The sequence below is a fragment of the Calonectris borealis genome, unplaced genomic scaffold (genome assembly GCF_964195595.1).
Source record: "Calonectris borealis unplaced genomic scaffold, bCalBor7.hap1.2 HAP1_SCAFFOLD_40, whole genome shotgun sequence".
Taxonomy (NCBI): domain Eukaryota; kingdom Metazoa; phylum Chordata; class Aves; order Procellariiformes; family Procellariidae; genus Calonectris; species Calonectris borealis.
The window spans coordinates 732,325-758,692 of record NW_027441454.1 but is presented as its reverse complement, the minus strand read 5'-3'; the positions used below and the strand labels follow the sequence as shown (position 1 = coordinate 758,692).

At 56.5% G+C, this 26,368-nt stretch overlaps 1 protein-coding gene and 1 pseudogene across 1 annotated transcript in view; one reads left to right on the top strand and one right to left on the bottom strand.

Moving 5' to 3' along the window:
* The window catches only part of LOC142076277 (scavenger receptor cysteine-rich type 1 protein M130-like), a 294,015-nt pseudogene that overhangs the window by 87,794 nt on the left and 179,853 nt on the right, over positions 1–26,368 (top strand).
* LOC142076258 (scavenger receptor cysteine-rich type 1 protein M130-like) overlaps positions 1–26,368 on the bottom strand; it is an 81,244-nt gene that overhangs the window by 20,229 nt on the left and 34,647 nt on the right. The window contains exons 4-6 of the mRNA XM_075138628.1: positions 6,558–6,863; positions 5,274–5,279; positions 3,603–3,909 (exon numbers count right to left, since the gene is read on the bottom strand). Coding sequence (XP_074994729.1) covers positions 3,603–3,909; positions 5,274–5,279; positions 6,558–6,863 — 619 coding nt within the window. The remainder of the gene's footprint in view (positions 1–3,602; positions 3,910–5,273; positions 5,280–6,557; positions 6,864–26,368) is intronic.

Here is a 26,368-nt window from a genome sequence, read left to right as displayed (position 1 = left end):
GCAAACCCAAAAGTGCAAGGCAGCCAGGGGCTGGGACAGACATGAGAGGCTGGGCAGCAGCTCAGCCCTCCTGGACGGGGCCATGTCCCCACAGGCAGGCTCTCATGGGGTGACCCTGGGAAAGGTGCCACATGCCACCCCGCTCCTCAGACCAGGCCAAGCGCTCCTCCTCTCCAAGCAACCCCTTTGATTCAGCCAAGGGACTTGTGTCTGCCAGGGAGCACAACCCCAAAGTAGCTAGCCATCTCACGCCCTTCCCCGGTACTGTGGGTGGCCACATGGGTCACTCTTGGTGCCTCTGCATGGGGGGACCTGGCCCTTGGCACTGCCAGACAGGTCCTGGGTGAACAGGAGGAGAAAGATGGGAATCAACAGACAATGCAGGGCAGGGTGGGGGATTAATCTGAGCCAGTGCAGGGGCCAGGCAGGGTATGGGCACCCTTGGGCAAGTTCGCAATGGGCTTTCCCAAGGGACCGGGGACAGCAGCAATGACAGTCCCAGCTTGGCAGTGCGACCGGCCACATTGAACAATGCTCCGGTGCCCACTTGTTGCTCCCTGAGGACAAGCCAGGTCTCTTCCCCCGTCCCAGCCCCAGAGGTGGGGAATAGGCTCTGCCCTTACCTGAACACATCACTCCAGCGTCCTCAGCATGAACGCAGTCATTTTCACCCCATCCGCTGTGTGGGCAGTCAGACAGGGCAGATTCGGTGCCATTACAGCCAACATTATCCATCCAAATGGGGCCAGATCCTTGCCCAAAGTGTCCGTACTGAGGAGCTCCAACAGCAGACCCACAGTCCAGCTGCTTACAAACCACTGCCGCATCGTTCATGCTCCAGTAGTCATCACACACGGTCCCCCACTGGCCCTGTTGTTTCACCTCCACTCTCCCAGCACAGCGCCTGCCGCCATCCACCAGCCTCACCTCCACAGCACCTTCAAACACTGACACAGGACCACTCAGGACAGCGCTGAGCCCACCGGCACTGTGGGTCTGGGGGAACCCCTGCCCGGGTGGAGTCAGAGGTGCCAGGGTGGGAGCCCACTCCCCTCCAGGCTGTCCCCGGGGTAGTGCAGGGTCCTTTCTATCTCCATGGGCTGTGCAAGGCTGGGGATGACCAGCTGCAGCCTTGCTGGCTCATTCGTGGCCCCACAGACTTTGGCACCCCAGCCTTCCTTCCACCCCAACGGCCCCCTGCAACCTGCCCCCGGCCCATGCCCACCCAGGGCACCCGTTCCTCCCCAGCCAGCACCCCGAGAAGAGACCTGCCCCCACCAGGACTCCCCCAAGCACACACTGCTGCTTCTGCCCAGGGCCCCGAGCTCCCCTGGACCACAGCCTGCCCTGGGCATCTGCCAGGACATCCTCCACCCTCAGGCCTTTCTGTGTCCCCTGCGGTGCAACATGATGATCCCAGTGAGCCCTCCCAACCCATGGCCCCTCCTTGTCCTTGGGCATCAGCCCAGCCCTGCCCTTGTCTGGGATCCCCCAGAAGGTCACCTCTCTGCCAGCCTGTGGGAACACACCCCCCAGTTCCCTTGTCTCCACAGGCACAGCCTGCCCCCCCTCAAGCTGGAGCTCACCCCAGTGTTCAGCACCCCACCCTGAGTCCTTACTTGTGCAGGTGACAACAGCGCTGCTCATGTGGGTGCAGGGCTGGTCCCTGGGGGACCCCCTGGGGCAGGAGGCGAGGAGGGATTCATTCCCCACACACTGCAGCTCTCCGGCCCAGATGGGACCCACCCCTTCTTCAAAGGGAGCTGGCCCAGCCACAGGCAGGGCCACACCGCACTGCAACTCCCTGCAGACCACACCAGCAGCTTTGGCACCAAAGTGGGAATCACAGACAGTTTTCCACTGGTCCCCGTCACGGACCTCCACACGTCCTGAGCAGCGGCTCTTCCCTTCCACCAGCCGGACAAATCCTGGAAAAAATCAAAATAACTGGGAGTTCCCAGAGCCCTCTGACAGATTCATGACCACATCCTGCATCACCTCCAATAAAGCCGTGACCCAATCGCCCCCATTGCACATCCCAGAGGAAGCTGTTGGGGGACTGTTGGTGACACAAGCACGTCCAGACCCCCAGCACCCCTTCTCTACACCATCACAGCACTCAAGGGCATGTGTCTATTGCAGACACACAGCAGACGCTGCAGACCATGGTGGCACCTTTGCGACCAAGGTGTGAGTCACAGACAGTTTTCCAAGGGTCCCCGTCACGGATCACTATATATCCTTAGCAGGGGCTACTCCCTCTGACCAACCAGCCAGATCCCAGAGCAACCAAAGACCTCTGGGAGGTCCCAAGCCCTCTGGCAGTCCCCTGACCACATCCCACGTCCAAGGTGGCCGAAGGCAAAAAGCCCCACGACCACCCCAGCGGCTCTCAGGGGGTGCTGATGGCACAAACACAGCAGGGCCCGCCTGCCGCTCCTCAGAAATCAGCCCAGCACTTGTGGGCTTGCTTCTCTCCCAAACCCACTGCCACAGGCACTGCTCAGACAAACTGCTGCTGCCCCACAGGCCTTGGGCTGCCCGGCACTGGTCCCTGGGCACTGCAGCTCCCAGAGCACTTGGGCTCCAGGGAAATGAGCCCAGGCGCTGTTGCCTGCTGCAGCTTGCTCTGCCCCATGGAGCTCAGGGCCAGGCATGAGGAACCTCTTGGTGCCACCAGAAATGTGCCCTGTTCCCAGGGGGGTCTTGGGCTGTGGGGCACTGCTGGTAGATGGGACATGGCACAGGGCAAAGGTATAGTGAGGCTGTACCTGCGGTGGGTGTCTGTGCCAGCCCCTGCTCCAGCACCTGCCCAGCAAAAAGGTCCTCAGCCATGGCCAGAGTGCGCTGCTGGATGCTCATGTCCCTGGACAACAGCCAGGCGGAGGCCAGGAGAGTGGACAGAGAGCAACCCTGGGCTTACACGAGCTCCCAGTGCAAGGGCAGGCACAGGGGAGTGCCAGTAAATGCTGGCAAACCCAAAAGTGCAAGGCAGCCAGGGGCTGGGACAGACATGAGAGGCTGGGCAGCAGGTCAGCCCTCCTGGACGGGGCCATGTCCCCACGGGCAGGCTCTCATGGGGTGACCCTGGGAAAGGTGCCACATGCCACCCCGCTCCTCAGACCAGGCCAAGCGCTCCTCCTCTCCAAGCAACCCCTTTGATTCAGCCAAGGGACTTGTGTCTGCCAGGGAGCACAACCCCAAAGCAGCTAGCCATCTCACGCCCCTCCCCGGTACTGTGGGTGGCCAGAGGAGTCACTCTTGGTGCCTCTGCATGGGGGGACCTGGCCCTTGGCACTGCCAGACAGGTCGTGGGTGAACAGGAGGAGAAAGATGGGAATCAACAGACAATGCAGGGCAGGGTGGGGGATTAATCTGAGCCAGCGCAGGGTCAGGCAGGGTATGGGCACCCTTGGGCAGGTTCCCACTGGGCTTTCCCGAGGGACCGGGGACACCAGCAATGACAGTCCCAGCTTGGCAGTGCGACCGGCCACATTGAACAATGCTCCGGTGCCCACTTGTTGCTCCCTGAGGGCAAGCCAGGTCTCTTCCCCCGTCCCAGCCCCACAGAAGGGAAATAGGCTCTGCCCTTACCTGAACACATCACTCCAGCGTCCTCAGCATGATCGCAGTCATTTTCACCCCATCCGCTGTGTGGGCAGTCAGACAGGGCAGATTCGATGCCATTACAGCCAACATCATCCATCCAAATGGGGCCAGATCCTGGCCCAAAGTGTCCGTACTGAGGAGCTCCAACAGCAGACCCACAGTCCAGCTGCTTACAAACCACTGCCGCATCGTGCATGTCCCAGTCGTCACCACACACGGTCCCCCACTGGCCCTGTTGTTTCACCTCCACTCTCCCAGCACAGCGCCTGCCGCCATCCACCAGCCTCACCTCCACAGCACCTTCAAACACTGACACAGGACCACTCAGGACAGCGCTGAGCCCACCGGCACTGTGGGGCTGGGGGAACCCCTGCCCGGGTGGAGTCAGAGGTGCCAGGGTGGGAGCCCACTCCCCTCCAGGCTGTCCCCGGGGTAGTGCAGGGTCCTTTCTATCTCCATGGGCTGTGCAAGGCTGGGGATGCCCAGCTCCAGCCCTGCTGGCTCATTCGTGGCCCCACAGACTTTGGCACCCCAGCCTTCCTTCCACCCCAACGGCCCCCTGCAACCTGCCCCCGGCCCATGCCCACCCAGGGCACCCGTTCCTCCCCAGCCAGCACCCCGAGAAGAGACCTGCCCCCACCAGGACTCCCCCAAGCACACACTGCTGCTTCTGCCCAGGGCCCCGAGCTCCCCTGGACCACAGCCTGCCCTGGGCATCTGCCAGGACATCCTCCACCCTCAGGCCTTTCTGTGTCCCCTGGGGTGCAACATGATGATCCCAGTGAGCCCTCCCAACCCATGGCCCCTCCTTGTCCTTGGGCATCAGCCCAGCCCTGCCCTTGTCTGGGATCCCCCAGAAGGTCACCTCTCTGCCAGCCTGTGGGAACACACCCCCCAGTTCCCTTGTCTCCACAGGCACAGCCTGCCCCCCCTCAAGCTGGAGCTCACCCCAGTGTTCAGCACCCCACCCTGAGTCCTTACTTGTGCAGGTGACAACAGCGCTGTTCATGCGGGTGCAGGGCTGGTCCCTGGGGGACCCCCTGGGGCAGGAGGCGAGGAGGGATTCATTCCCCACACACTGCAGCTCTCCGGCCCAGATGGGACCCACCCCTTCTTCAAAGGGAGCTGGCCCAGCCACAGGCAGTGCCACACCGCACTGCAACTCCCTGCAGACCACACCAGCAGCTTTGGGGCCAAAGTGGGAATCACAGACAGTTTTCCACTGGTCCCCGTCATGGACCTCCACACGTCCTGAGCAGCGGTTCTTCCCTTCCACCAGCCGGACAAATCCTGGAGAAACCAAACCAACTGAGAGCTCTCTGGCAGTTAAATGCCCACTTTCCCACATCACCTCCAAGCAAGCTGTGACCAATTTACCCATTGCGCATCCCAGAGGAAGCTGTTGGGGGACTGTTGGTGACACAGACACGTCCAGACCCCCAGCACCCCTTCTCTACACCATCACAGCACTCAAGGGTATGTGTCTATTGCAGACACACAGCAGACGCTGCAGACCATGGTGGCACCTTTGGGACCAAGGTGTGAGTCACAGACAGTTTTCCAAGGGTCCCCGTCATGGATCACTATATGTCCTTAGCAGGGGCTACTCCCTCTGACCAACCAGCCAGATCCCAGAGCAACCAAAGACTCCTGGGATGTCCCACAGCCCTCTGGCAGTCCCCTGACCACATCCCGCGTCCAAGGTGGCCTAAGGCAAAAAGCCCCACGACCACCCCAGCGGCTCTCAGGGGGTGCTGATGGCACAAACACAGCAGGGCCCGCCTGCCGCTCCTCAGAAATCAGCCCAGCACTTGTGGGCTTGCTTCTCTCCCAAACCCACTGCCACAGGCACTGCTCAGACAAACTGCTGCTGCCCCACAGGCCTTGGGCTGCCCGGCACTGGTCCCTGGGCACTGCAGCTCCCAGAGCACTTGGGCTCCAGGGAAATGAGCCCAGGCGCTGTTGCCTGCTGCAGCTTGCTCTGCCCCATGGAGCTCAGGGCCAGGCATGAGGAACCTCTTGGTGCCACCAGAAACGTGCCCTCTTCCCAGGAGGGTCTTGGGCTGTGGGGCACTGCTGGTAGATGGGACATGTCACAGGGCAAAAGAAGAGTGAGGCTGTACCTGCGGTGGGTGTCTGTGCCAGCCCCTGCTCCAGCACCTGCCCAGCAAAAAGGTCCTCAGCCATGGCCAGAGTGCGCTGCTGGATGCTCATGTCCCTGGACAACAGCCAGGCGGAGGGCAGGAGAGTGGACAGAGAGCAACCCTGGGCTTACACGAGCTCCCAGTGCAAGGGCAGGCACAGGGGAGTGCCAGTAAATGCTGGCAAACCCAAAAGTGCAAGGCAGCCAGGGGCTGGGACAGACATGAGAGGCTGGGCAGCAGCTCAGCCCTCCTGGACGGGGCCATGTCCCCGCGGGCAGGCTTTCATGGGGTGACCCTGGGAAAGGTGCCACATGCCACCCCGCTCCTCAGACCAGGCCAAGCGCTCCTCCTCTCCAAGCAACCCCTTTGATTCAGCCAAGGGACTTGTGTCTGCTAGGGAGCACAACCCCAAAGTAGCTAGCCATCTCACGCCCCTCCCCGGTACTGTGGGTGGCCACAGGAGTCACTCTTGGTGCCTCTGCATGGGGGGACCTGGCCCTTGGCACTGCCAGACAGGTCCTGGGTGAACAGGAGGAGAAAGATGGGAATCAACAGACAATGCAGGGCAGGGTGGGGGATTAATCTGAGCCAGTGCAGGGGCCAGGCAGGGTATGGGCACCCTTGGGCAGGTTCCCACTGGGCTTTCCCGAGGGACAGGGGACACCAGCAATGACAGTCCCAGCTCGGCAGTGCAACCGGCCACGTTGAACAATGCTCCGGTGCCCACTTGTTGCTCCCTGAGGGCAAAGCCAGGTCTCTTCCCCTGTCCCAGCCCCACAGAAGGGGAATAGGCTCTGCCCTTACCTGAACACATCACTCCAGCGTCCTCAGCATGATCGCAGTTATTTTCACCCCATCCTCTGTGTGGGCAGTCAGACAGGGCAGATTCGGTGCCTTTACAGCCAACATTATCCATCCAAATGGGGCCAGATCCTTGCCCAAAGTGTCCGTACTGAGGAGCTCCAACAGCAGACCCACAGTCCAGCTGCTTACAAACCACTGCCGCATCGTTCATGCTCCAGTAGTCATCACACACGGTCCCCCACTGGCCCTGTTGTTTCACCTCCACTCTCCCAGCACAGCGCCTGCCGCCATCCACCAGCCTCACCTCTGCAGCCCCTTCAAATATCAACATGGGACCAGTCAGGAGAGTGCCAAGGCCCAGCTCTGCAGGTCTGGGGGAACGCCCTGGCCATATCCGAGATACCAGGGTGGGAGCCCACTCCCCTCCAGGCTGTCCCCAGTGTAGTGCAGGGGTCCCTTCTATCCCCACGCGCTGCACAAGGCTGGGGGTGTGCAGTTCTGGCCCTGCCGGGTCATTCACCATCCCACCACACAAGGCACCTTTGCCCACCCCAACGGCCACCTACCCCCTGCCCACGCACACCTCCACACTGTGCCCAGCCCTGCACAGGGCACCCGCTCTTCCCCAGCCCACCCCTCTTCCCCTGAACAGCCCCGTCTACCCAGGCTGGCTTCCCATGCAAACCACCTGCCCCCGCACCATCCAAACCCACCCCCACCCCCAGGGCTTTCCGAGCTCCCACCGAGACGATTCCAATGATCTCCCCACCCACAGCCCCTCCTTGCCCCTGCTGTCAGCCCAGCCCCTGCGCTGGGCCGGGCCCCCCAGGAAGGATGTCTCTCGACGCAGATGTCCCCGTCCCCTTCTCTCTTCAGGGCACAAACTGCCCTCAGGGGGTCAGGGCTCCCCTGGAACCGGGAGGCAGGGAGCAGCACACAGACCCTCCGGGGCACCCCAGAGGTTGACAGTGCCCTGGGCATCTCTGCGTGCTGCCATCGCCAGCTGCGCCACCACTGGCTCCAGAGGCCACCACCGGCTGGGGAAGAGAGGGTCCCAAAAGGGTGTCTACGAGCGTCTATGAATCCAGCCAGGCACAGGCTGCCCTAAACGCCGGAGCCCTGGAAAAGGAGATTCTCTCCCACCCAGACAGGCAGGCACAGGGTCCATGGACTCGAGCACCTTCTGACCCTCAGCTCAGTAGCACCTCAAAGAAACCCATTCCCAGACAGATCCTATGACCATGCTGGCGCCCGCTGGCCCTGGGCTGTGGGACAAGGGAACGGGCACTTACCGCTGCACAGCTGTACCCAGAGGAGCAACCAGAGCATCTGAGGGCACAGGAGTCCCTCTGTGCCCATCCTGAGCCTCCTGCCCTGCCAGCACATCCCTGCTGCGCCACGCTCCCTGCCTCAGCTCCTGGGGCCTCCTGGGGCCAATGATGACAGGAGGGCAATATATCTCTGCAGATCCCAGCCCAGCTGCAGGAGGAGCCAATCAAAGCAGCAGGACCTTTTTAGACATTATCGGGAGCTATCTCCCCTCCGACACAGCCCAGCCCTCCAATGAACTTCTCCAGCGCCGTTCGTGACCATATATGAGAGACGGCTCTGCTGCAGGTGTCACGTCACTGTGGTGGGGGGCCGTCACAGGACAGGGCAGGTTGTTGGGGGGGAAATGGGGTTTTCACCCCTGGAACCCTCTTGTGTTGACCAGGAGTACTGAGCATCTCCTACGCCAGGCCCATCCAAGAGCCCAAGGTGAGAGAGTCCAGCCGTCCCCGTGCCAGGGGGACCCGAGGGCTGGGGTTGCAGCAGGGTCTGTGTCAGGAAGGGAAGGAAACAGCCCCTGCCCCTGCTACAGACCCCCCTCTGCTGGCAGCAGCAGCTGCGAATGGGCCTTAGCCCAGGCCAGAACCTCATCCCAGCAGTGCTGGCTCCCCCTTCCTTCCCTGGAGAGCCCATGGAAGACCCCTCCCAGGAGCCAGCGCTGGGACACGTCCCTGCCCTGGCAGCAGACGAACAGCCCAGAGGCTCAGACACATCCCTGGCTCTCAGCGTGTCACCACGGGGCCGTTATTCCCCGCCGGCGCATCGGGAGCCGCAGCCTGCAGGTGCACAAACCACAGCCCACGTGGCCTCACGGCGCTCGCCGCGCTCCCCCCGCAGCGCCCAGGCAGGAAGTCTGTGGTTTCCTCGTGGCACCGTGCCCGGGCACAGCCCTGGGGTGCCCCCGAGCCACCCCCACCCCGACTGCTCCAGCCAGGGCTGCAGGGGCTGCTCCTTCGGCCTCGCAGACACAGGGCCGGGCAGCTCCCATCCCCCGGGATGCCCTTGTGGCAGCACACGGCCGCTCTGCACCGAGCCCCACAGCCACGGGGTGCCATCGGTGCCACGGCTGCTGCCACCCTCCTCCTGCCACTGCTGCGTGCCCATGAGTTATACTGGTGGTGACCTCACACCTTCCTACTGCCGACACCGTGTGTACGAGTTACGCTGTCACACGTGTGCGCGGCGTACGGACTTCTGCTGACCTTGGTTCTTCCAAAAGGCCGCATTTGGGCATGGCCTAAATATTATTCTGGTGACATCAGAAGCACCTACACAAGCTATGTGCCAGCTCCTGGCCTATCAGCTACTCAGGCACCAGTGACAACACAAGCTCCTACACAGCCCCTGGCCTATCTGCTACTCAGCCACAGATGATGTCATAGCATCTGCCTCTCATATTGGCCTGCTCCTGGCCTATCGGCTATTCAGGCACCAATGACCTCATACCACCTACAGAAACTATGGACTTGCTCCTGCCCTATCAGCTCCTCAGGCAGCAATGACATTATAAGCACCTCCACATGCCATGGGCCTACTCCCGGCCTGTGAGCTACTCAGGCATGAGTGACCACATAAGCACAGACACAAGCCATGGGCCTGCTCCTGCCCTATCAGCTACTCAGGCACCAGTGACCTCAAAACAACCTACACGTACCTGTCGTGGTTTAACCCCGGCCAGCAGCTAAGTCCCATACAGTCGCGCGCTCACTGTTTCACTAAATAGAAAGTTAATTCTGTCCCAGCCAAAACCAGTACAATGCCAGGTGCCTGCTCCTGCCCTATCAGCTCCTCAGGCACCAGGGACCTCACAAGAACATGTACACCCATTTGCCGTGTACTTGCTGTTGAGGGCCTCAGCCTCCGGTGACCTCACAAGCACCTAGAAAGGCCATGCACCTGGTCCTGGCCTATCAGCTATTCAGCCAAGAGTGACATCACAAGTACATACCCAAGCCATGTGCCTCCCTCTTGCCTATCATCTACTCAGGCATCAGTGACCTGACCACCACAAAGCCACCTACTTGCTACCTACTCGCCTACGAGATATGAAGGTACAAGTGACCTCACAAGCTACGTGCCTACTCTTGGCCTATCAGCTACTCAGGTATCAGTAATGTCACAACCACTTACACAAGCCATGTGCCAGCTCTCGGCCTATGATCTACTTAGGCACCAGGGACCTCACAAGCACATACCAACCTATTTGCTATGTGCCCACGTGGTGGAGTGGCCCCATGTGGCAGCCCCCACCCAGTCACTTGCTCACTCCCCACCAGTGGGATGGAGGAGGGATCTGGAAGAAAAAAAGCGAGAAAAAAAAATCTCCTGGGTCGAGATGAAGACAGTTTAATAAGTGCAGAATCAATCGCTCACAGCAGGAGATCAATGCCCAGCCAGTCTCTGAGTAAAGGACACTTCAAAGAACACACCCTCCTCCCCAGTTTTATTGCTGACCATGACATCACGTGGTGTGGAATATCCCTTTGGTCACTTGGGGGTCAGCTGTGCTGGCTTTGTCCCCTCCCAGCCTCTTGCCACCCCCAGCCCCCTCACTGTTGGGGCAGAGGGAGAAACAGAGCAGGCCTTGACGCTGGGCAAGCGCTGCTCAGCAATAGCTACGATGTCAGTGTGTTATCAGAGCTGTTTGGGCCACCAAGGCAAAGCACGGCACCAGAGGGGCTGCTAACAAGAAAATTCACTTCATCCCAGCCAGACCCAGTACAACCTCCACCCCTTATTCCATACCGTGTACGTCCTGCTCAGGTCCTACATTATTCAGTACATTTACATCCACCACCACCACTCCCTTCCCCATCCCTTGGCATGACACGCACACAGCATACTGGGTTTGGCTGGTGTGCCTCAGGTGGACGTGGGCAAGTGCCAGCACCCTCCTGACTTCTCCCCTCACTCAGTCAGCCAGAGCTTTTAGAAACATGCAATCAGGTCATCAACCTAAGGACAAGGAGACCTATACAGCCCCCACCTGCACCCCACAGGGGTCTTACAGGTACCTGTCAGATCCCCCACAACCACGGGGAAAGGGAGTTCCCCACCAGCACCCTTCCTCTCTCTTTGGCACCTCGAAATCCAGTTTGGAGTTCATGGGCTCATTGGCTGGTTTGTCTGGCTCACGTGATTTTTTGGGGGATTCCCTTTGGCTCTTTTCCATATTGTCCCCACGCACATCTTCTTCTGAAGTTAGCATTTTGTCCTGGTTTTCCACGTTCTCAGACAGGGCTTCCACAGGCCTGTTCCATGACCTGTGGAGTTCGGGGGTGTCCAGCCCATGTCCTGGCCCTAACTCACAGGGTTTGGGTTTTCCTGTCGCTCTCTGGTTCTGGTCCCCTTTGTCTGGTCCATGACCTGTGGGGTTTGGGTGTGTCCTGCCAGTGTCCTAGCTTCAACCCACGTGTGTTGGGGTGTCCTGTCCCTGTCTGGTCCATGACCTGTGGGTTTCGGAGATGTCCTGCACGTGTCTTGTCTCTGAGCCTCGGGGTTTGGGGTGCCCTGTCCCTTTCTGTTCCATGGCCTGTGGGGTTTGGGGATATTCTGCCAGTGCCCATGCGGTGAGCCATGTTGTTTGAGGTGTCCTGTCCCTGTGTGTTTCATGACCTGTGGTGTGTTGAAGTGTCCTGTCCCCATCATGGCTCTTACGCACAGGGTTTGGGCTGGCCCGTCTCTGTCTGGTCCATGACCTGTGAGGTTTGGGGTTGTCCTGCCCATATCCTTGCGCTGACCCATGAGGTTTGTGATTCCGGGAGCCTGTCTGGTCCAGGATCTTTGGGGTTTGGGGAAGTCCTGCCCATGTCCTGGCCCAGAGTCTCGGGGTTTTGTGTTCCCTGTCCTTCTCTGGTCAATGACCTGTGGGCTTTGGGCTTGTCCAGCCCATGTCATGGCTTTGACCCATGGGGTTTGGGGTGCCCTTTCTTTGTCTGGTCCATGACCTGTGGGGTTTGGGAGTGTCCTGCCAGTGTCCTAGCTGTGACCCACGTGTTTTGGGATGTCCTGTCCCTGTCGAGACCATGACCTGTGGGGTTTGGGGTGTCCTGCATCTGTCTTGGCCCTTAGCCTCGGGATTTGGAGTGCCCTGTCACTTTCTATTCCATGGCCTGTGGGGTTTGGGGATATCCTGCCAGTGTCCTTGCGCTGAGCCATGGGGTTTTTGGTGTACTGTCCTTTTCTGGTCCATGACCTGTGGGGTTTGGGGTGTCCTGCATCTGTCTTGGCCCTTAGCCTCGGGATTTGGAGTGCCCTGTCACTTTCTATTCCATGGCCTGTGGGGTTTGGGGATATCCTGCCAGTGTCCTTGCGCTGAGCCATGGGGTTTTTGGTGTACTGTCCTTTTCTGGTCCATGACCTTTGGGGTTTGGGGATGTCCTGCACATGTCTTGAGACTGAGTCATGGGGTTTGGGGTGCCCTGTCCCTGTCTGGTTCATGACCTCTGGGGTTTGGCGATGTCCTGCCCATGTCCTGGCCCTGAGCCACAGGGTTTGGGGTTCCGGGTCCCTGTCTGGTCCATGACCTTTGGGGTTTGGGGATGTTCTGCCCATGTCCTGGCCCTAAGCCAAAGGGTTTTGGGATCCCTGTCCTTGTCTGGTCCATGACCTGTGGGTTTTGGGCTTGTCCAGCCCATGTCGTGGCTCTGACCCATGGGGTTTGGGGTGCCCTTTCTTTGTCTGGTCCATGACCTGTGGGGTTTGGGGATATCCTTCCAGTGTCCTTGCACTGAGCCATGTTGTTTGCGGTGTCCTGTGCCTGTCTAGACCATGACCTGTGGGGTTTTCGGTGTCCTGCACGTGTCTTGGCGCTGAGCCACGGGGTTTGGGGTGCCCTGTCCCTTTCTGGTCCATGGCCTGTGGGGTTTGGGGGTGTCCTGCACGTATCTTGGCCCTCAGCCAGGGTGTTTCGGATGCCCTGTCCATGTCTGGTCCATGATCTGTCGGTTTTGGGCTTGTCCAGCCCATGTCGTGGCTCCAACCCATGGGGTTTGGCGTGCCCTTTCTATGTCTGTCCATGACCTTGGGGTTTGGGGACGTCTTGCCAGTGCCCGAGCTTTAAACCACATGTTTTCGGGTGCCCTTTCTCTGACTGTCCATGACCTGTGGGGTTTGGGAGTGTCCTGCCAGTGTCCTTGCTGTAACTCACGTGTTTTGGTGTGTCCTGTCCCTTTCTGTGCCATTGCCTGTGGGGTTTGGGGATATCCTGCCATTGGCCTTGCGCTGAGCCATGTTGTTTGGGGTGACCTGTCCCTGTCTGGTCCATGACCTGTGGGGTTTGGGCTTGTCCAGCCCATGTCGTGGCTCTGACCCATGGGGTTGGGGGTGCCCTTGCTTTGCTGGTCCATGACCTGTGGGGTTTGGGAGTGTCCTGCCTGTGTCCTAGCTGTGACCCACATTTTTTGGGTTGTCGTGTCCCTGTCTGGTCCATGACTTGTGGGGTTTGGGGGTGTCCTGCACGTGTCCTGGCTCTGACCCATGGGGTTTGGGGTCCCGTGTCCCTGTCTGTTTCATGACTTCTGGTGTGTTGAAGTGTCCTGTCCTCATCGTGGCCCTTACGCACGAGTTTTGGGATTGCCCGTCTCCGTCTGGTCCATGACCTGTGGGCTTAGGGGGTGTCAAGACCATGTCCTGGCCCACACCCACAGGATTTGTATTTCCCTGTCCCTCTCTGGTCCATGACCTGTGGGTTTTGGGCTTGTCCAACCCATGTCGTTGGTCTAACCGATGGGGTTTGGGGTGCCCTTTCTCTGTCTGGTCCATGACCTGTGGGGTTTGGGGATGTCCTGCCTATGTCCTGGAACTGAGCCACGGTGTTATGGGTTCACTGTCCCTGTCTGGTTCACGACCTGTGGGGTTTGGGGCTGTCAGACTCATACCCTGGCCCTAACCCACAGGGTTTGGGTTTCCCTGTCCCTCTCTGGTCCATGACCTCTGGGGGTTGGCCTTCTCCAGCCCATTTCATTGGTCTAACCGAAGGGGTTTGAGGTGCCCTTTCTTTGTCTGGTCCATGGCCTGTCGGGTTTGGGGATATCCTGCCAGTGTCCTTGCGCTGAGCCATGTTGTTTGGGGTGTCCTTTCTCTGTCTAGACCATGACCTGTGGGGTTTTGGGTGTCCTGCACGTGTCTTGGCGCTGAGCCACGGGGTTTGGGGTGCCCTGTCCCTGTCTGGTCCATGGCCTGTGGGGTTTGGGGGTGTCCTGCACGTATCTTGGCCCTCAGCCAAGGGGTTTTGGATGCCCTGTCCCTGTCTGGTTCATGATCTGTGGTGTGTTGAAGTGTCCTGTCCCCATCGTGGCCCTTACACACGGGGTTTGGGGTGGCCCGTCCGTGTCTGGTCCATGACCTGTGAGGTTTGGGGCAGTCCTGCCCATGTCCTTCTCCTGACCCACAGGGTTTGGCGTGTCCTGTCCCTGTCTGGTCCATGACCTGTGGGGTTTGGGGATGTCGTGCCCATGTGCTGGACCTGAGCCACGGGGTTGCGCGTCCCAGGTCCATGTCTGGTCCATGACCTGTTTGTTTTGGGGGTGTCAAAAATCACCTCCCTGCCCCTGCTAGCCACACTAGTTCTGCTACAGACCAGGATGCCGTTGGCCTTCTTGGCCACCTGAGCACACTGCCGGCTCATGTTCAGCCGCTGTCGACCAGCACCCCCAGGTCCTTTTCCTCCGGGCAGCTTTCCAGCCACTCTTCCCCAAGCCTGGAGCGTTGCCTGGGGTTGTTGTGGCCCAAGTGCAGGACCCGGCACTTGGCCTTGTTGAACCTCATACATTGGCCTCGGCCCATCGATCCAGCCTGTCCAGGTCCCTCTGCAGAGCCTTCCCACCCTCCAGCAGATCAACACTCCCGCCCAGCTTGGTGTCGTCTGCAAACTTACTGAGGGAGCACTCGATCCCCTCGTCCAGATCATTGATAAAGATATTGAACAGGACCGGCCCCAGTACTGAGCCCTGGGGAACACCGCTCGTGACCGGCCGCCAACTGGATTTAACTCCGTTCACCACAACTCTCTGGGCTCGGCCGTCCAGCCAGTTTTTTACCCAGCGAAGAGTGGACCTGTCTAGGCCGTGAGCCGCCAGCTTCTCTAGGAGAATGCTGTGGGAGACAGTGTCAAAGGCCTTACTGAAGTCCAAGTAGACCACATCCACTGCCTTTCCCTCATCCACTAGGCGGGTCACCTGGACATAGAAGGAGATCAGGTTGGTCAAGCAGGACCTGCCTTCCATGAACCCGTGCTGGCTGGGCCTGATCCCCTGGTTGTCCCGGACATGGCTCGTGAGTGCCCTCAAAACGAACCGCTCCATGATCTTCCCCGGCACCGAGGTCAGGCTGACCGGCCTGTAGTTCTCTGGATCCTCCTTCCAGACCTTCTTGTAGATGGGAGTCACATTGGCGAGCCTCCAGTCGTCCGGGACCTCCCCAGCTAACCAGGACTGCTGGTTAATGATGGAGAGCGGCTCGGCAAGCTCCTCCACCAGCTCCCTCAGTACCCTCGGGTGGATCCCATCCGGCCCTCCTCACTGCCAGCCTGTATAACCAGTAGCAGGTAGTAATCGGAGGCCTGCATGAGACTAGGGAGCTTCCTAGTAATGTCCTTCACCCGGGCCCCAGGGAGGCAGCAGACTTCCCTGTGGGATGGGTCTGGCGGGCAAATTGGGCCCTCGGTCCCCCTCAGGAGGGAATCACCTACGACAATTACCCTCCTTTTTTTCTTAGCGGAGGCAGTCGTAATGCGTGGGGCTGACTGCCTCGCCTCAGGCAACCCCCTGGATGGGCCTTCATCTGCGTCCTCGTTTGTCTGGCCCTCAAGTTCCAGGGCCCTGTATCTGTTCTATAAGGGCAACTGGGAAGATTGGGGTGAGGGAGGCCGGGCGGGGGTTCGCCTGGCGCCCCGAGCAGGGACCTGTGTCCATTCCCCCCGTCTCCTGGGTCCCCTCCCTCTGCCTGGTGGCAAGAGGCCAGGGGATCCTCTGCTTCTTGTGGAGCCTCCATGTGCTGTCCTTGCCTCAGGGACGGCAGGGTGCGGCTCCACCAATCTATCTCCCTCTCGCACTCCCTGATACTCCTTAACCTCTCCACTCCTTCTTCAGCTCTGCCACCAGGCTGAGCAGATCATCCGCCTGGTCACAGCGCACACAGGCGTCGTCTCTGCTGCCCTCCTGTACCAGGGACAGGCTCAGGCACTCCCTGCAGCCGGAGACCTGGACAGATGTGTGTTTGCGTGGGGGTCGGGCTGGGTCGCCACGTTTCTCCTGGCGATGGCTTTCGGCCGAGTGGATACCATGGCCAGGTCCTCTTCTGGGAGGGCGATGACCACGAGTTGAGCTAGCCTCTGGAGCCTGGAGGGGGGCTGCGCCCTGCCCGCTCGCCTTCCCCGCACGCCCTGCCGGCGCGAACTGCCGCCCAAACTGCCGCGCCACGCCCTGCTGACGCACCACGCCCTGTTTGCCCGCCCTGTTCACTGAGCTCCGGGTCGCTCGCACATCCTCCGCGCTGCTCTTGTAACCAAGGGGGTTTGGCCACCGTCCCGCCTGTCCCCGCCCGCGCTGAGTCAGAGCCGCCGCTCGTCAGGAGCTCGCTCCTCCGGCTCGGGGGAGGGGGGGTGCTGGGGCTCCCTCTCGCTCCCTGCGCTTTTGCCTTCGCGGTTTTTGCTGCGGTTTTGCCGCTTTAGGAAGGGTTCCCTGGCGCGATCCTCCGCTCCGGAGCCCTTCGCCTTGGTGGCGAAGTTGTGGTGAATGGGACTACATCTGGCTGGTGACCGGTCACCAGCGGTGTTCCTCAGGGCTCAATTCTAGGGCCAGTTCTGTTCAATATTTTTATCAATGATCTGGATGCAGGAGTTGAATGCACCATTAGCAAGTTTGCTGATGATGCCAAACTGGGAGGTGCGTTGACTCTCTTGAGGGACAAGATGCCTTGCAGAGGGATCTCGATAGGTTGGAGCATTGGGCAATGATTAATAGGATGAAATTTAACAAGTCCAAATGCCGGATTCTGCACCTGGGACGGAATAACGCCAGGCAAAGTATAAATTGGGAAAGGAGTGGCTGGAGAGCAGCCCTGCAGGAAGGGATCTGGGCGTGCTGGTCGACAGCAGGCTCAACAGGAGTCAGCAGTGTGCCCTGGCAGCCCAGAGGGCAAACTGCACCCTGGGGTGCGTTAAACACAGTAGAACCAGCCAGTCAAGAGGTGATCCTACCGCTGTATTTAGTGCTGGTGCAGCCTCACCTTGAGCACTGTGTGCAGTTCTGGGCCCCACAATTTAAGAAGGATCTGAAGGTACCTGAATGCGTCCAGAAGAGGGCAACAAAGCTGGTGAAAGGGCTGGAAGGAATGTCCTATGAGGAGCGGCTGAGGACTCTGGGTCTGCCTAGTTTGGAGAAAAGGAGGCTGAGGGGCAACTTTACTTTTCATTCAGGCTGCAGACACCCATCTTGCTTTCCCATCTAGCTCTCACCCTGGAATTTCTCTGCCTTCACTGATGTCTCTCCACCTTCGCTGGTTGTACCTTGAAATACAAAGCCATGTGATGATCCAGACTCCCTCCGGGTGACCTCTTGCACCACAACATGACCCTTTGATTAACATTTCTTTTTCCTCACCTGCAGTCTGAACCTTCCAAGCTGCAATCTGTGGAGGTTTTCTTCTCTTCCCACTACAAAGAAAAGCTCCATCATCTCTGAAACCACCCTTCAACCAGTTGCTGGCTACGCCTGTTGTGCCCTGAGCCTCCACTTCACCAGTCTAAAGAATTCCAGGATCCTCAGCCTACACAGGCTCCAAACTTCCTCCTGGCAGATCGCCTCTGGAGCCTCTACAGTTCCTCCCCATTCCTCCAGATCAGGGAGCCCCAAAGCCAGACACCGATAATCCAGATGTGGCCACAGCAGTGCTGAGACAAGGGGAATGATAACTTTGTTGTCTGGGTGGCCACGCACCCCATAATGCAGCCCCACAGCAGCTGGCCTCATACATGGTGAGCGTGCACCACTGGCTCATATGGCATCCCTCCTAATGCCCAGGCCCTTCTCCTCAGGGTAAGTCCTGAGCTGTTCAGGTCCCAACCTGCCCTCTTGTATGGGGTTACTCTGCCCCCAGTAAAGGACTGACCACTTCTACTTGTAAAACTTCATGAGGTTTCTATTGCCAAATCCCAGAGTTTTTCAAGGTGCCCCAGGAGTGAAGCACCATTGGACCAGCTTTTAATATGTGCACGCAGATGGCTCATGCTGACATGGGGTGCCTCTGACAAGATATCAGCATGAGAAATTGCAGGACGCTGCAGATAATAAAAGGAGGCACTCGTTCAATGATATTGCTGACCAAGGTCGGAATTTCTATGGTGACAAGCTCAGAAACACCAAATGAGCATACAAAGGAAGTAAAACAAGGGCCAGGGAGGAAAGGGAAAACACGGGTGGGCTGTTTGCCTGGGAGCATACAAGGATGGTCAAGGGGAAGAAATTGTGAGCAGGGAAAAAAGGGAAAAAGAAAAGAAAAGGTGGAGAATAGGCATTAATCAGGGCTGTTTTGGGGGACCTACCAAGCAGTCCTGCATCTGAGCAACAATGCCTGGAGTGGGACAAGAAAGCCACCGATCATCTGACCAAACTTTCTGTTTGGCTTCAATGGTCACCGGGAACCTGTGTGATTTCCCTTCCATCATGAAGGCAAGATCCATGGTGGATGGAAATGCAGAATCCTTCATGCTGGAAGGGAGGTCAGGAGGTCTCTAGGCCAACCTCCGGCTCACAGCAGGGTCAGCTATGGAGTCAGAGCAGGCTGCTCAGGGCTTTATTCACCTTGGGCATGAAAAGCTCCATGGATAGAGATGACACAAGCTCGCTGGGAAATCTGCTCCAGTGCTTGACTCTCTTGATGGGGAGAAAGTTTTTCCTCACTTGTTTCAGCCCTCATCCTCTCATCGTGCACAACAGGGAAGAGCCTGGCTGCATTTTCTTGCTGATACCCAAGAAGATATGGGAAGGTTGTTAATAGGTCTCCCCAAAGCCTTGTCCTCTCCTGGCTTTACACCTTTGCAGCAAAGACGGCCAACGGCATCCTGGGCTGCGTTAGGAAGAGCACTGCCAGAGGGTTGGTGGAGGTGATCCCTCCTCTCTACTCAGCCCTGCTACAATTTGTCTTGCTCACTTCCCTCGCCGTTTTCTACTCTACCACCTTCTCCCACACTTCAGCCAAAGTCACCCTCCACATCTTCCACCAGTCCTGCCTTGTCTTTTTGTTAAAAACAAGTCCAGGAGAGGATGGCCCCATGTCAGATCAGGGATCACCATCTACCTTCCCTTCAACAGAGGCCCTCAAGTAAAGGTCCATGGTCTTCAAATTTTTCAGTGATTACCAGGGCCTAAAACTGTGTCTGTTCCTCTATTTGTCTAAAGGAGATGTCATCCTCCTTCTAACCTTCACCAGGAGGTTTGGTGATCCTGAGCAGAAGACCATTGTGCATGGAGGAGTTAGCGATCCACGTAGCAGTAAACCTGCACAGGCCTAGGCCTGTGCTGTGCTGGACTGTGCTCCGTGGACAGCTTGGCCTTCAGGCCGTGCTGTGCTGAGTCTATCCCTGGCTTGCAGGATGAGCTTGATTGTAACAGAGAAGTCTGCAGGAAGCTACTGGCGCTTAGGCCAACCGCATGTCCTTACCTTTCTCTGAAACTGTAGTTACAAATTCCCAAGTGCACATCTCATCCTAAACCAGTAGAAATTATGACTAGAATTTTTCCCTGTAAGAAAACACTTAAAGAGCTCGCAGGACCAAAATGGGATAACCCTGCCGTGGGTGGGATCTGCACATCTTGCTGCACCACATCTCTTGCCATGCTGTCAACTCAGTGTTCCCAGCATCTGAAGGAACGTAATATAGCCTACGCAATTGTCTCTTTGTGGATGGTGTTGGCTCTAACAAATGGCATTTTAAATGAGACTTCACAGAGTCTGAGTGCCTTTCTTACTGGGGTCGTAACAAACTGGTCTGCTGACTGCCAGTCACCCAAGGAGATTGGAGTCTCCAATGACCTCACACTTGCATTCATGGCCATGTGCCTCCTACTGGCCTATGAGCTTCTCAGACATAATTAATGTCATAATGATAGCCCAACTCATCAGCCTTCTTGTGGCCTATCAACTGACCAGACGGAAGTAACCTCACCATGATCTTCCAAGCCACGTGCCTGCTGCTGGTCTTTCAGTTTCTCTGGTGGACATGACTAAGCCATCATGTACTCAGGTGAAAGGGACGTGACAAACCATATCCAAGCCCTCTTCCTGGATGGGTCTACCAGGTACTTAGGGAAAGGGATTCTCACAATCAACATACCTCTCGCCTGTCAAAGATACTGGCAGATGTGAGCCTAAGAGCACATATCCCAGCCATGAGTCAAGGGCTGACCTATCAGCTGCTTCAGAAAGAAGTGATCTCACAGGCCCTTTCTCAGCCCTGTTCCTGCTGCTGGCCTTTCAAGTCCAGAGACAGAAGTGGCTCACAGCCGCCTTCACAGCCCACGTGCCTCCTGCTGGGCCTTAAGATCCCGAGGCACAGCTGACTTATCATAGCATTCCCACCCATCTCCTCCTTGTGGCCTATGAGCTGATCAGATACAGGTCACCTCACTTTCCTCTTCCAATGCCATGCAACTGCTCCAGGATCTCACGATCCCTGCCCTGGCCAAGCCGCTTAAGTTACGGTTGGGGAGGGGACAAAGATGAGCAGGTTCGAGCACAGGAAAGAGGGCTTCAGGGATTAGGTGTTCAGGTTAGGGTTTGGGGATTAGAGCTTGCCTTTCAGGGTTAGGGATTAGGCAGAGGCTTAGGGGAAAGCTCTGGTGTTCTGCTTAGGGTGTCTGGTTAGTGTTTAGGATATGGGCTAACTTTATGGGTTAGGGTTTTTTTAAGGGCTGGGGTGAGGGCTAGGATTAAGGCCAACATTTTAATGCTAGGAAAATGGGCTAGGGATTAAGGTGAGAGATAAGGCCAGAGTAAGGCTAGGCAGTTAGGAGTTTGGGTTTTGGCTTAGAAGTAAGGTTTGAGGTTAGGGATTACAGTAGTGGATTCCTGTTGGGATGAGAAGTAACATCTAATGGTAGGGTTAGGGCGTAAGGTTACTGGATAGAAAAAGGGTAAGGGCCTATCATGAATGTTTTCACAGTCAGCGTGGCAGAGGCATCAACATTACCTGAATCCCTTTTTACCTTATCAAAATCTTTATCTCTGTTGGCCAAGCCCCTCTTCCCTCCTCCAAATCTCCCATCTCTCTCATCCAGGCTCCTCTTGGCCTCCCCAAATGTGTCATCTTGTTGGGGGCAGCTTTGTGATGCCCTTCATGACCTCTGAGTATCTGCCCCACGCTGCTGGCAAGTCATTTCCTGAGAGGTTAAGAAAAGTCGCTTGCTGAGCCTGGAGAAGAGATGGCTTTAGAGAGAAGGGAAATACTAGCAGAGAAGGGGCAGGAGGCTGTCAACGAGACTGAACCACCAGGGTCCTCACAGTGGTGCCAAGGAAGAGGATGAGAGCAGCGGGCAGAACTTGAGAGAAGAGAGGTTCAGACTGGAGAGAAGGAAAATATTTTTCCCCACTAAGACAATTAAGCATTGGAAGAGGTTACCCAGGGATGCTGATCAGTTTCCATCCTTGGAGGTTTGCAAAACTTGATGGATAAAGGCCTGAGCCACTTGGTTTGACCTCGGAACTGACCCTGCTTTGGGTAGGAGGTTTGACCTCTGGAGGTCTCTTCCAACCTGAATTATCCTTTCATCTTCTGACATGTATCTCTGGGACTATTCTGATGCTCCTGGGTCTTTGAGAGGGCCAAGGGAGCTGGGGAGATGTGACACAGGGCTTTGATTTGATTCTCAGCTTTTCCCAAAGGGCAACTGGAAGCCAGAGATACGCTGTGAGAGCTGAGCTGCACTGGCTTCCCCTGCATGAGGGTCTCCCATGTACCAGCACTCCCGAAACAAGGAGTGTGTGTGTTGAGCTGTGATGCACACACCTTTGTGTTGGTGTGGTGGTGCCTCCCCACCCACACCTTTTCCCTAGGCCGCTTGTTGATCTCAGAAATTCACGTGAAACCTCGGCCTTGGTGCACTGAGTCTGGCGGTTGAGCGCTCCTTGACCATATCAGAAACTCTGCACGGCTGAGGCTGGGAACATACTCCCACTGCCTGGCCCAGGCGTCATCTTATCTGAGTTGTAGCTCAGTTGTAAAAACACTTAAACCTTCAGAATTTTAGTCACTACCGCCTTGGACTGTGGCCAGGATGGAAATTTACAGATGACTAAAGTCAATCATCTTGCGCACCTATAGATGGTGGTCCTAAGTGGGACCCTTTGAGCTCTCCTGGACCGCAGCGGGCTGTGCCCAGAATCTCCCTCTCAGATGAATGCTCCTCAGAGTTTGCAAACTCTCGAGTTTGTGATATTCGGAGGACCGTCACCGGCTGGCACGGGACCTGGGCTGCAATGCTCCTCGAGGCTCAACCCTTCTCCCGTCGAGAAATACCAAGACATTTTATGTGAGTATTTCACTGAACTCGAGGGGGATTTTTAACAGGTGTATCTTTGTATATTTATCCATCTGTGCATCTGTCTGCATGTTTGTGTGTATTGATGGAAGTACCTGCTAGCAAATAGAGTCTGCTAAAATCTTATGATCTTTCTGAAGGTTGTGAATGAACCTTAGACTGCTGCTAAACACATAATCTTTAGACATAAACCGTTGACCAAGTCTGGGACTAGGGGTAGGTCCAGCCGGGTCTACTCTGAAGCTCGTCACTCAACGGGAGGGTCTCCCTTAAACTTTTTTATTCTCGGCCTCTGTATAAATCGTCCCAACTCAGTTTTAACATGATACCCTGGCTTCGGCTGGGATAGAGTTAATTTTCTTGCTAATAGCTGGTATAGTGCTGTGTTTTGGCTTTAGTATGAGAATAATGTTGATAACACGCTGAGGTTTTAGTTGTTGCTAAGTAGTGTTTACCCTAGCCAAGGACTTCTCAGTTCTCCATGCTCTTTTCCTTTGTGTGCTTCATGCGTGTAGTGAGTGATAGAGTGAACCTTGCCATCGAACTCTGTTAAGTCGCGCTTTTATAAATTTCGATTAAAATCACTTCCTGCTAATACCTTTCACAGTGATTCTTGAAGCGGCCTCTAAACCACTCATTCACAACAAATTGCAGAGTTGGCAGGATACTACATCAGGATTTTGCGACAGTGGTTAATACTACATTGGACAGCAATTCCATTAAAGTAGTACCTCCTTTTAGTGTTTGTAGTGCCTTGTAACTCCTCGTACTCTTATCTTGTAAGAGACACCACCATCAGAGTGAGCCATCTGTAGACAAACTTTAACACCTGACCGAAGAAAGTTTCAGTCCAGGGAGTCCCTGAGAAACTTTGTGATTAAGCCAACAGAAACCTCTTAAAGTTTACAAGGAGAAGTGGCTAGTCCTGCTTGAGGCGGGGAGAATAACCCCATACAACAGGGCAGGCTGGGACCTGACAAGCTGAGCAAAGACCTTGAGGAAAAGGGCCTGGGCACTATGAGGGACACCATACAAGGCAGTGGTGCACGCTCACCATGAATAAGGCCAGCTGCATATAGGACTTCATGAGGAAGAAGGTGGCCACCCAGACAAGTGGAGTAAATATCCTCCTTTAGTCAGCCCCGGTGTGGCCACTAGTGGACTAGTGTGCCCCTCTGTGGGGCTTCCTGCTCTGGACAAGTGAGGAGGAACTGGAGAGGGTCCAGAGGAGGTCTGCCAAGATGGGGTTTGGGGCCTCAAGCACATGGCCTGTGTGGGAGGCTGAGGGACTTGAGCTTCTTCAGCCTGGTGAAGTGGAGGCTCAGAGCAGCACAGTCAGAACATGCAACAGCTTGAAGGGTGGTTTCTGAGACGGTGGCGCTTTTCTTCATAGTGGAAAAAAGCAGGAGAACGGAAGAGTCACACAAAGTGCACCATGGGAGGTTGAGACTAGACATGAGCAGAAAGAAATGTCATTCCAAAGGCAGTGCTGTGGTATAACAGGCCACCCATAGGACAGCACGATGAAAACAAACCACCCAAATTCTACGAGAGAGAGAGAGAGGGAGAGAGCATCCAAACTTGGGGCAAAAAACCACAAGTGATGCAACAGCTCACCGCCCGCTGACTCATGCCCAGCCAGTCCCTGAGCAGCAATTGCTGTGGTAGGACTTTGTTAGCGGTTTGGTACGGCTGGAGCACAGGACAGGAGAGGCCATTTGCAGATCCAGACCCAAGTCAATCCAGGACAAAGGAGTTCCTAACAGATACGCGGGCAAGGCCAAAGGAAACATCCCGCCTGTGATAAGCCAAGGCTTTTGGAGAGGAGGGAGACGGTAAAATGAGAGGAGGAGTGCTTTAGTCCTGGAGAGGTGGTTGTTGCAGGAGGGTAAGAGAACCGCGTAAGCGAAGCCTTTCAACAGGGAAAACCAGAGAACAAGTGAGAGGTTTGTGTGGCAGGCAGCAGAGGTTTGCTCTGAAAACAAAAGACCTTGGTTTAGGTTTGGTGCGGTTTTTTTCCTCCTTTTCCCCAAAAGCCACGTTATTTTTACAGCATGGGATGGCATGCATGTGAAACTCTGCCAGAGTGGCAGACGATTTTCAGATCAATGTGTTCAGGCATTTTCATTTTGACTCCTGGCCTGTCCTCCTTATTCACAAACTGCTGGTAGCTGCTGCTCATGTTTCTCCTGAAATATTTCACAACCTTCTCTACGAGCGAAGCACCACTCCCTGCTGATTCAGGACTTTTCCTTTAAGCTCTTTTGCCACTACCTCTTTTACACCGATTCTCCCTTCTTCTAATTTCTGGGCTCAGCAAATCCCCATTTCAGATCCTCCAACACTGCCAGTGGATGCTGCTGTGGAGCTTCCAGCTGGGCTCGCTGCTCAGCTGGGCTCAGCTGCTCTCAACCCTGCAGCGATCTCTCTCTGGCTGCCGCGCACCAGCTCTCCACAACCAGCACCTGCAGAAAAGTCTCTCCCAGCACCAGCACTACTGTGCTCATTCTCTTCTTCAAAAACCTGTGCGGGTTCCCTTCCTCCCTCACTTCAGTTTGTGGGTTGCCTGTCTCCTCAGAAGACTCAGCAGGCGAACCCTCTGCCGCCCAGCTGTCCTCTGCGACTGCTCGTCACTTGTCACCTCTGTCACTGAGTGCAAGGACAGTGCAAAAACCAGGCGCTTTTGAAAGCTCCCTCGGTCTCTGCTGACGTTCAAACTCTGTCTCGCGGGCACTCTGAAAATACGCATTGAGACAGGACAAGCAGATGTCATGAAGGTCTGGCCCTGCAGGCTGGACATCCCCAGCCCCGCATCAGCCCGGTGATGCAATAGCACAGATTATATCACCCAGGCTCCAGATGTCATAGTGCATTTCCGTGAGGATCCCGTGCTCTCCCCAAGGTCACCTGGCAGCTGACACCACAACCTCTCTTGCCGGATTTCTGCCTGCCCTCACCACTCCCCACGCTCAGTGACGGAGAGCAGAAGCCGCAGACAAGGTCGTCCTCATCCCTTCAACTGCTGCGGCCGAGACGGGTGAAGAACTGAGACTCGTCCTTCCTCGCCGTAGTTTAGCATCAATGATGAGCTCCATTGTGCCTGATGGGATTTTCATCACTAGGCTTGAATTTTATTCTATAGGATGAGAAATAATTTCAGACTCTTCTTTATTAAGAGGGAGGACTGAAATGGTGGCAATCACCCTCCTTCCTCTCCCATTACAGGGTGCAGAGAGCAAATGACCCATCCAGCTCTGAGGCAAGCACAAGCCAATTAGCCTTTAGATGCTCTTCCCTGCCTAGTGAAAGGGACATCTTTCATTAGATCCGGTGGCTCAAAGCCCCGCCCAACCTGACCTTGAACAAATCCAATGGTGGGGAATCCACAGCTTCTCTGGGCAACCTGTTCCAGGGGTTACCCTCATCATAAAAATGTTCTTTTACCAAGAGCATTGGTATTCTCTGGTAAGACAGGACTCGGACGGTACAGGACCAAGACCAAGTGGAGAAATTTTAACTGAAATAGAAAAAAACAAAACTAAACAAACCAAAACCTGGCCGCTGTCAGGGAAGCCCGTTAGTAACTCTTCTGCTCTTTCCTCAGGTTTTGTAAGCATCTCCCAGCATGGATGGAGCCTGGGTGCGGCCCTACAGACCTCATCGCCCATGGGACCCTGTCATGGCCCAGTTCACCAGCCCTGCACCCAAATACTCAGTCCCAGCAACACCAGGTAAAATGAGGATCAGAGAGGTGTACGGCACGTTGAGGACACCCGTGGTAAAATCAGCTACAAACCCGTTTCCCTTTTCCCCACCCCTCCCTGCCCCCTTTTTCCTTACAAAGCTCTACTTTGCCGTGGCTGGGAGAGGGCTGCTTTCCTTGCAGCAAAAGCACCTGACTGTGCAGCATTTGCTGGTGATCCTCCCATCTGGGCGCCTGGGAAA